The sequence below is a fragment of the Austrofundulus limnaeus genome, unplaced genomic scaffold (assembly GCF_001266775.1).
Source record: "Austrofundulus limnaeus strain Quisiro unplaced genomic scaffold, Austrofundulus_limnaeus-1.0 Scaffold376, whole genome shotgun sequence".
Lineage (NCBI taxonomy): Eukaryota > Metazoa > Chordata > Actinopteri > Cyprinodontiformes > Rivulidae > Austrofundulus > Austrofundulus limnaeus.
The window spans coordinates 511,550-522,925 of NW_013952778.1; the positions used below are offsets into that span (position 1 = coordinate 511,550).

The window sequence follows — 11,376 nt, forward strand, 5'->3', positions numbered from 1 at the left end:
TATATTAAATATACACCAACAAAACACAGGACCACACACCCAACATCTGTCCGCTCACCTAAAAATAAATGGATAAATACATGGAGGGCATATATAAATATATACACATACCCATAGATATAAAGATATACATACATACATGCCTACATTCATAAATATTGTCAGTATATACACACACAGACACAGTATATACACACACTCAGTGACCAGTCAGAACCCCCCGGATCAGAGCACCCGTTTGTGAGCAGTTGTGAACATGCGTGTATATACAAGATTTCTCCAATGGAATATTTAATAGTGACTGTGGAGGATCGGAGACCCAACCTCCAAGACACGAGGCAGACATAGGGACCAGAGCCCAAGGGCCCGAGAGGGATCCCGAGCGCAGAGCCCCAGACCCCGGGAACCCCCAGCACGCTGGCGGCCAGGTGCACACCCCACCGGGGGATCGAGTAGCAGCGGGCCCCCAGATAAACGCTGCTTCTAATTTACATTTCTTTCATTTTGGAAAAAGTCACATTTTCCCTGTTTAGGACACTCAAATGGAATTTTTGACATCTTAAAAAAATTCCAGTCCAAAGTTTTGGGAAGACCCTCCATGACCCCACCAGTCAGATCCAGTACAAGGAAACAAGACTTTGGTTTTGGTCAAGCTGGCACAAGGTGTCTGCTGTTGGCCATGAATGATATTTTTCCTTCACGGTCCTCACTTTATATCAAAGACCTCACTTTGATAGTAACTATGTTACAAATGGTCCTCACTCTGTAGTAGAAACAAGTACACACACACACCCATGCACATTAATTACTTGTGTACAACTCAAGCATGTTTTTGCTCTTTACATCCAAATTCAAATGTAAGAGCAGAGCACCACCTTGTGGACTAGTATAACACTACCATAACTGAAAGGTGTGTATTGTTTTAGGAAATCTTGAAGGGATGAAAAACATTTATTTATGAGTTTCATCAGTGAGTAAAATTTTCCAGAGGAAAACAAGTGGTAATAAATTGATTTGGAGTTTATGGGAACATTTGAAACAATTCTGAAAACTGAAAACAACATTTAAAGGTTGTTAGGATTTGTAAGGATCAGTGACCCTTATTGACCAAAAAAAAAAAAAGTGTGGCCAATTTTTTTCCCACATGACCTCCGGAGGTAATAAAAATATGGGTTAGAAATGTTGTTTTACTCAACAAAATGAAAATTTATATATGTATAAAGTGTGTTTTGACACCAAAATAAAGCTGCCGTCATACGTACGAGAAGTATGCTGGATAAATGAAGCCAATCAGGTTGCAGAGTAGAGAGGCTCCATATCCAAACAGAAGGTAGAGCCCGATGATTCCAAGAACACCTGCAGAAAGAAAACAAAAAGGCATTGAGGTGAGAGCAGAGGACGCGGCTATCATCTTACTGTACAAACATTATGTTAAGGCTCATTCACTTGTCTCATAAAAGGATGAAAAGACCAAACAGGACAAGAAAGAGTGCCGAAATACAGTGTTTGATTTCAGCAAAAGCTGTCCAACACATGTCCAAATGTACAGTCCTCTGCAGCATTACACGCAACCGTTACTGCTGGGCCCATTTGTACCGGAATTTACAGATTTAATGGTTAGAAAGAATTTTCAAAAACAAAACTACAATACTAAGTTAAGCATGTTTAAATTTTAAGACAAAAAAATAGCATAATAGTAATTTAAGTCTTGATGAAACTCATTAATCCAGGTTTTAAAAAAAAGATAGATTTCTTTAATCTGAAGGCTAAAGAAGTCTCTTAGAGGAGAGACAAAACGTTTCACTAAAGAAGAACCCATCCAGAGGACCTACATATTTTTTCTTTTTGATAATAGTAATTTTAAAAATTTAATACTAAGTATTTAAAGGTCTTCAAAAACCACCCTATTTACAGTCTTGTTTGGACAACTTTTGTCTGAGTAATTATTCTTATTAAATACTGTGAGGCCAGAAACAAAGTCACACCAACCTAAGAAGACAAAGTCCTTGTTAACACTGTAACCAATGGCTGCCCTACGCATATCATTTGTATTTTGCAGTTCATAAACAAATATCTTTGACTCAAAGGAACCAAACAGAACTGGACAAACTGGTTGAAAATGAGGACCCCAGTTCATCTGTACAATAGTTCTTGAAAAACATACCTTACAGTCTGAGGAATCCCATGAATAATTAATACAAAGCTGGTTACTTCAGTTAAAAACAAAACAAAGAAACGTTTCAAAACCATATGAAAGACACCAAACTACCAGTGTGTGTCATGCTGTTGAGTGAAAAAAAAAGAACTTCTGCTAAATAATAAATTATCATACACACAAAGAACAATTGTTGCGAGTTCAAATGACGAGAAGTTAAAAGTAGAAGCTAAAAAAAAAAAAAAACACTGGCCACTGGTTAACGTTCACATCAGAGTGGAGGTATTGTGCACGTTCACAGACACACCTCAGAGTGTCACATTACTCAAACTGGTCCCAGACTAAATCAGATAAAATGCAAAGTACAAGATAGCACAGAAAACCAACTGAATTTTTTTAAATTATACAACACTTTATCTGTGCCACTGTAACTAAAAGCTCAAAGTGTTGTAAAAATGACAAAACGTCAGTTCATAAGTTCACAGAAGACTGAAGACTTATGAAGGCAGACAGTTAAATTCAGCTGCTCTTTGCTCCACTGAACATAGGTTAGAGGTGAGTCAACTGGTATATGATTATAATCTTAAATAGTTGTTCAGGAAGCCAGTTTAGAGCTGGGTATGAGACAAAAATACTACTTATTTAAATGATAAACATCTGAACCTGTCTCACTAGTGCCTTCCAAACATGGTTGTATTTAGGACAACAGCATGTTGAAATAAAGCATACACTCCAGTTTTTCCAGGTGAACAGTCATTAACTATTTATTACCTCCGCCAAGGGTGAGGTAATGTTATCGGTCATGTATGTCTGTCTGTCGGCCTGTCGTTCGGTCTGTGGACAACATTAATCAAAAACTTGTGGGCGGATTGTAATGACATTTTTAACACATGTGGGTACTGGGCCCAGGAACACCATTAAATTTTGGTGATGTTCCGGATCACGATGCGCATACAGGAATTTTTTTTCTTTTAACACTCTGAGATCGGCAAAGCTGTGATGCTTTCACAGGGCTTCTGTAAAAAAAGTGAGCTGGATTGGACAGCACGGACTTCAAACTTTGTAAAAAGTAACATTAAACCCATATTTAATGATGAATAATTGCCATAATGTGCACATTTTTAAGTCGTATTCACACCTGATAGTCCGGTAGACTCGGTTCGATTGGGGACCAAAACTGCAAGCTTTGTTTACATTTTCTGTTGGTGCAGTTTGAATTCACACTGCGCACTCTCAACCGAACTAAACCCTGTAAACAACCTGTTCCCGCCCTCACCTGTGGGGGCGCTGCACCAAGAACCACTAAAGGAATCAACATGAAAACCTCAGAAGAAGACATGGAGCGCAACTTCCTTCTTCACAAAATGTAAACAATAGTAATGTTACATTTTAGTGGTTATAGGGTTTATTTTTTGTTTTTGGCAAATGTGCTAAACAAATAAGTCTTCAACAATGAGCTCAGCATGAGAGGAAGATGAGACGGAACCAYGGARAATGTTGTTTTGCACACAAGGCGGCTGAGGAAGCTCCGTGTTAATCGAGCAGAAGCACATCCAGCTCCATAGTCATGATGTCCACCTTATACAGTCGTCCACCAAGGTATTTACACCATATAAGTAAATTTAATGCTGTTTTTACTCAGACTGTCATTCAATATAGTCCGCTTCCTGCTTTTGGAGCGGTCTCTGGTCCGCTTAGAGTTCACACATGCAATCGAACCGCACCAGAGTTCGTTTCAATCGAACCGAGACCTACGTTTTCAGGCGGACCAGAGTTCGCTTTTTTGGTCCGAATCAGAGTTCGATTACGTGTTCACACCTCCCCAAACAAACCGGACTTTCCAGGCAAATGAACTAGAGTTCAATTAAATCGGACTAAATAGTGCAGGTGTGAACATGACCTTACAAATTTGGTGCGCATTTAGAGAAAGTTTTATGACCAGGAAGTGCGTGACTGCACCATGAAACCTATTTTTCCCCATTTCCTCAAACACACCATATTTCCAAAACAACCAAAACAGTTTGTCGGTACGCAGGTGGAGAGAAGCTTCTGAACAGGCTTTGGAGATGGACCGAGGACGGACACACCCCAGGATGTGTACTATCAGGAAAGTTGTGATTATTCTGTTATTAACTACTTCTGGCGATGTTACATGCTGTCTGGAGATGCAGACAAAGAAATGYGATTCTCTTCACGTTACGGGAATAACAGGACTCCGACAGCGGGAGGAGGGTCCTGCTGCAGCCCAGCAAAACCTGCTTTGTCCGGAACAGCTGATCAACCTTGTCAGGTACCCCTCCATATAAGAACTTTTTTTGTGTGATTGCTCTGAAGTTCGTGGGAGTGTTTGTGCTGAAAGCGCTCACACTCTGTATTTTGCTCCAATCACTCGCTTCAAAAAATAAATAAATAAATGCGTACAAAATAACCCACTCGYTTCAAGAGCCGACTGTAGCAGGAAGCACTTTATGAAGAGAGTCAAACCATTACAAACTCATAAAAAGGGGACAAAACAGACGTTTTACAGGGTGGAATGTGACTGATGAAAACTTAGGAGCGTAATCTGACACCAGTTTGACGATGAATAACATTGGGTGACGAGTCTGACTGTTTTAAAAAAATTTTCACATTGGACTCCACCAGGAAGAAATTCCGTGCATACTGCCTGCTTAAATGTTCACTATGTCAGAACTTATTCGACAAATGTGTTTCCATCTCTGCTTTTGCGCATTAACTCTTACAGGATGAGGGAAATTGGTCTTGGCGGAGGTTTGCACTCTGAGTGCTTCTAGTTTTGGATAATTCTGTGTCAAAGTCTGCTTTACGGAAATGTAAATATTTTAAGATTCTACTGTAGTACTTTAACAATCACTACTACTGATAGAGTAATAAAGAAATTTAGATCTGAAGGAGAATTTAACTTATACCAAAGTAATTTTTTGGCAAGATACTTGTACTTTTACTCAAGTATCATTTTGTGGTACTTTGTACAACACTGCGTTTAACCCACCATATTTACAGGAGAGAATAATTTGAGAGAGAAAAAAAGTATTTGTTACTGGCTTCTACAGTTTTATCTGTTGAAAACGGCATTACTGCAAACTAGACGTCTGCCTTCAGCTGCTGGTAATGCCAATAATTAATGCAAATCTAAATGTCTTGATATAAAATTTTAATAGTGGTTAGGTCATATGAACTATACTTATTCTGAGGCTATGAAAACATCCCTTTTTTGACTCAGCAGCTTAAACAAAAGATCAACACTTGCTAATAGATTTCGTCTGCTGCTTTCAATTTCTTTATGGATGTCATCTTGCTGTAAAATTACCCAATTTTGTTAATTTACATTCCTAACTCAGATACTTTGAGCTGGAAGTTCTTAAATAAGGACTGTCAATTAGTTCGAATTTCTCCAAAATGCTTTGTGTCCACATTCTCCATCCATAGCTGCAAAATTGGATCTCATTTATGAAGTTACATGAAGAAAATCGCACCATTTTGTTCACATAACTTCACCCTCTCTCAACCCAAGGCCCAGGGTGAACTTTTTCTCACAGGCAAATGCCCAGAGTACTGTGTGATTGGTCAGAAGTTCATGGGCGTATGTGTTCATGCAGTAAAGCCCTCAGACAACAATGGTAGCATTTTGCTTCAACTACTCTGAATCAGGAAGCTGACCGTTGTGCGTCCAAAGAGCATTGAAAGTTTTGAGGAGAAGTTGTCTGAGGCAGTCAGAAAGTATGCCCATCTATGCGACTCTTCCAGACACTTGTAAAGATAGTCAACTGGTCAAAAACCCATGGATGGAGAGCACACAGACATTGTGCATGAAGGAACGTGCTGAACATGGCACTATAGACCCAACAGATTTGTGAACAATTGGCAGATACTGGAGTGAAGACTCCAGTGGTAAGAACCCTGTGCTGTGATGTGTACAGAGGCGGGAGTGGTTAGCCAGAAACTCTGCACCATGCATCTTGTGAACTATGAAACATGCAAAAAGAAACCTCTCACCAGCACGTGGCTGGGAGTCGACTGTTCAGCTTCGGATCGAGTGTGCTGGGCCCTATAGTCATTCCAAATTATTTTTTTAAATAAAGATTTCGCTCTGTGTTTTCTCAGTAAATGACCCTGCCCAAGGCCCAGAGGGTCAAGCTCCTGCTCAGTGGTGGCTCCAGAAAATTATGAGTGGGGAGGTCAAAGCGAGGTCTTGAATGTTTGTACGGGGGTCCAATAAAATTTGACACAACAAATAAAACAATACAGTATATATAGTATATATGTACTATAGTACATATATACTATATATAGTGTACTGTTTTATTTGTTGTGTCAAATTTTATTGGACCCCCGTACAAACATTCAAGACCTCGCTTTGACCTCCCCACGGGGGTCCAATAAAATTTGACACAACAAATAAAACAATACAGTATATATAGTATATATGTACTATAGTACATATATACTATATATAGTGTACTATATACAGTATATATAGTATTTTCTAATCCCAGGCTGTAACCAAATATTGTGAAACACGTTCCTAAATGTTTACCCATCAACACAACATTAACAGCTTTTAATGATTCAACAAATGCCAAACAAGAAGTTCAAACAAACCACAGAAAACAACTTTATAAGGGTGTAACTGAGTGAAAACTGCTGCAGCACAGTATACAATTTGATATGGAGTTGCAAAACCTTCCTCAATAATCTGTTAGTCACTCCTGTATCTCTTCTCCAAACACCGTTCCTTTTCTTATCCCTATCTGCAGGGGAGGGCTGGGTTTAAAATTCAGTCCGGAAGCTTGGTTTAGAGAGGCCTTTTATCTAATCGCACCATGGATGCAAGCAGAAACACAATTTTAACACCGATTCATTATTTGCAGGATTAAAACACTTTTTTCAACAATCAACTACAACAAAAAGCTTATCTTAAATATCAAAGCAAATACTGGGAATCAAAAACCAACCTCAARATAGACCTATAACACCCTAACATATCCATCCATCCATTTTCCTCTGTATCTTGTGCTGCTGTATCAGCATTAAAAGAAAATCAGTAATAATGAAGATTATAAATAGCTCATTACCAATGGGAAATTAAATCAGGTGTCTAATTCAGAAAGCCACTAGCATAATGTACAGAGGTGGATATATAGACCTAATGTTTGTGTGACTGGAGCCTCTTAAGATCCCACCATTATAGTCCAAAACTAGTGTTCGTCACACCAACAAACATGTACTTTCACTTTCTCTTGAAAAATCTGGTGAAATATTTTTATCCAGAGTTGAGTCTTCTGTGGTTAAAGATGTAGATTTTACCTATTTTTATACCTTGTACACTTTTGTGGACATGAACAAATGTATTAAAATCAGTTTATATCATCTTGTTAGTGAGTGTGAATACTCATTAAATAAAACTCATTTTAAGCTCAGTCAGAAGAAAGAAAAACATTTGAATGTAAGCCTGTTTCGGATGTCAAAAAGACTAGATTTAGACTACAATACTCAGATCTCAAAATGTTAATATAATTTTATTCAAAAACCCATCACACAGTCCTGCACACTGCACATGTACCTGACACTGCTTTTTGACTGGTTCCTGCTCCACTTTCCTGCTTCCTCTCATCTGTCTCATTCTCCTCCTCTTCCTTCTATGACTGGCATCAACTCCATGACAGACTCTGGACTTTTCAGCTGCTAATAACAATAACAGTTTAACATATAAAACTTGTGAAAAGAATCCAATTCAAATAGGCCTACAGCATAAGGAAAGTTACACACACACAGAGAGAGTGATCAGACTCACTGCAATGTCATTTTCTTGAGTAAAAATAGTTATATTAATGTAGAAACAGAACAAAGACCATTTCCTGAAATATGTTTTAATGAAACGTGTCTTTCTGGTCAGTACGGGTTGATTTTAATTTTAGTTGATAAAGCAGTATAAAGTTTTATGCACATATGGTGAAACATTCCTGATAGGCAGAGTTTAATGTTCTGTGAGCCCTGAACACATCCAGAAACACACAAAACAAGTCTGGATGATAGAAACATGTAAACAGTTGTTTGATAACCTGCACTCATGCATCATGCTGCTCGATGTCATCACTGGCCCGTCTGACTTCGGTCCCTCCACGGTGGAGGCTCCACCACAGAAAAGTTCTGTTAATTTGGCTGGATCTTGAGCTGACTTTTTCTTTTTCCCCTCTTAGCTGAATGTTTAACTGTTTCACAGGCTGTGCCTGCGGGGGTGGTGCAGCTGTGGCCACGGCTTTGCGGCTATGGCTGACGCGGCCGCACCGCCCCCGCGACTTTGGATCAGATAAACAACAAATATCAGCGCATCTCCCGTGAGCTTGCGCAATTTATTGGTGCGTTTAAAGATGTCTCGAAAAACTAAGTTACCCCATGTTAAAACTAGATTAAAAAAATAACAGCTGAAATAAAGAGGGTACAGACAYGGAAAGTGCGGGGGGACATGTCCCACCATGTTACACCCATGGAAAGTGGGGGGCATAAGGAGGGGCATGGCCATTTTCAGGAGGGTCTTGAGAACCCCATGCACCCCAGGCACTTCAGTCATTATCCAGCCCCTGCAGAATGAAAACATCTACCACCTTTATGAAACAGAACAACTCCCAAAAGGGAAAAACGGAGTAAGATTGGGCATCCAAGGGCTTTGCCAGAGATACTGCATATCTAAGGTGAAAGAAAAAAAAACGTGACTGTTTTATATATAATTAAAAATAGACTGTTAGGAATCACTGATCATTCCCACAAACAAATACTTTCAAATCCACTTAAAGATAATGAAATAAAAAGTGAAGAAAAAATAACCCAGATTATAGACTAAAAATTTCATGTTCACCATCTGGCTTTGACAAAATAATCATAACAAAAAAAAAAAAAAAACGGATATAAAAAAATCATTCTTACATTAACTCCAACATCTATGCATCTGACAGACAAAACATAAAACACTAAATGTATCTGTTTCACCAAGTAGCAGAGAATTGTGAAATTATACAACAAATAAACAATGTTTGCCAAACTTCTGCTGCTTGAACAAAGAGTTTCAACAAATAACAGTCAAACATTGCATTTTCTTTGCAAAGCAACATGTTTGCTGCTCTTATCACTTCCTACACAATGAATGCATTTGTTGTAGTTACAGCTATTCCGATTGCAAAACAATAAGATTATGTGGATCTGTTGAGCTTACCACAACTAGCTTCTGCTTGCAGGCAGAGTTTCATGAGATGGTTAGGAAATATCTGACTCTTGCCTGCACAAAAAATAAAATGCATGTGTGAACTCTACCTAAAGAGAAAAATGGAACTGTACTCTCCCAGAATGGATGCTGCTCTAAATTTATACAGAAACAGTCTTTTTGCATAGTTGAGATCATGTCTGACAATCAGTCCATTTTGGACATAACCGCTTTCATACTTGGGACAGAAGTGTGTGTGTGCATGTGTGTTGTTGGAACACAAAAATTACAGTGTCAGCTAGTGGCCTGGCATGGAAAATACAGTGGCTTCAAAGGACAGAAATACTGCGTAAACATGTAGCTTTTCTACAACTGAAAAAACACAAATGTTTCACAGGTAAGTCATGTATAAACTGGGTCTAAATATGTTGAGAAATGAAGACRCTGAAATAGGGCTGTGCGGTATATGTGGTACACGATAGAAACGGTATGAAGTTGGCCTACGGTAGAAATTTATACTCTACCGTCCTATCGCCATTACGTCATCGCACCTGTGTGAACAGGGCTGCGAGTGCAGAGACAACTGAGCAGGAGTTCGAAATATAATGAAGAAATTCTTGCGTTTTAAAACACGTATAGAGAGAATAAATCCTCAAAATTTCCTCCTCCTGCTATAGAAAAGTCACATCATGTTGCGGGATCATTTCCTCCCTCCCTCCCTCCTGCAGCACGTCGCAGAAAGCGAAGCTTTAACAACCGTAGTTTCTCACACCCAATTGTCGGAGAAAAAAATGTTTTATGTATTGTTACCCACAGAGATGATTAAAAAGAYGTGGACGTTCGTTCAGTCATAAATCCATCTTGCTAATGTAAAGTCGGCTTCTGCTCTGATGATGATGAAGATGAGCGTGCAGCAGAGCAGCAGCTGATAAGTTCAGCAGACAGAAGCTCATTGTTTAGCAGGCAGATATTAAAGCAAAAATGTTGTGTTTAATTAAGATTACAGTTTTCTACAAAAAAAATTACATTCTTAACTTTTTATGATAATTTTCTACCGCGATATATACAGTTACCGTGAAGGGGTTCAACTTATACCGTGAGATAAATTTGAGGTCATACCGCCGAGCCCTACGCTGAAGTCGTTTTGATAAAACCTTGAAAACAATGTTGTTTCTCATGCACATAAACATTTTACTCWGTCAGCTACTACCACATCAAAATTTAGCTCCATATCTGTAAAAGTGACTGAGTTATAGMCATGTTTGTGTTTTCTAAGGTCTGCTGGTTGTGGTGGCCATCTTGAATTGGGCTGGCTCAAAAGKTTAATCAGTCATGCATGTACAACCCTGTTTGTCTTTTAGCAAAATAGCTAACAGACAACAAAATAGCTATTTTGTAGGGGWGCAACGTTTGCAGTTTTCTGGCCKATCACCCATCTTTACAAAGCCTGATGTGACAATTCCAATTTTGGCTGATACCAATTTTTTAAATAACGGAGCCTGTCAGATGTTATAAGGCCACAATACACCTTCAATAATCTAATCTTATTTTATTGAAAAACATTGAACAATACCCTTGAAACAATGTAAACTTGTTTTAACAGGACATTAGGTAGAGCTCAGAGCACAGCAAAAGGGAACATTGGCATCTCAACTATTTTGCTAACAGACAAACAGGGTTGACTCCAATTTTTTAAAGTTCTACCTCTTGTTATCTTGTTCATAGTTTGTGCTCAATTTAAATGTTGGACAATGCTTTCAGCAAATACCTCCCTCTAGTTTTGGTCAATCTGGAAAGACGGCAGACGTTTAGGCACTTTTATGTTTTTTTAGGGTCAGTTGGCTGTGGCAGACATCTTTAAAGTGTATCTTACCCCCCACCCTGTGAAAAGATAACTCCGCCCCAAGGCGAAATTTGAAAAATGCATCAAGGTGGGTAGGAGAGGGGGTGTGGGTAGGGGAGGGGGGGTTAGAGAGCGGAGGTGTGGCCAGGACGAGAGAACGTG

The 11,376-nt window shown here is 39.0% G+C and overlaps 1 protein-coding gene across 1 annotated transcript in view; it reads right to left on the minus strand.

The window, feature by feature from the left end:
- zgc:101744 (Receptor expression-enhancing protein 6-like) overlaps window positions 1-11,376 on the minus strand; it is a 17,633-nt gene that overhangs the window by 3,975 nt on the left and 2,282 nt on the right. The window contains exon 3 of the mRNA XM_014023564.1: window positions 1,263-1,356. Within this exon, the coding sequence (XP_013879018.1) occupies window positions 1,263-1,356 (94 nt within the window). The remainder of the gene's footprint in view (window positions 1-1,262; window positions 1,357-11,376) is intronic.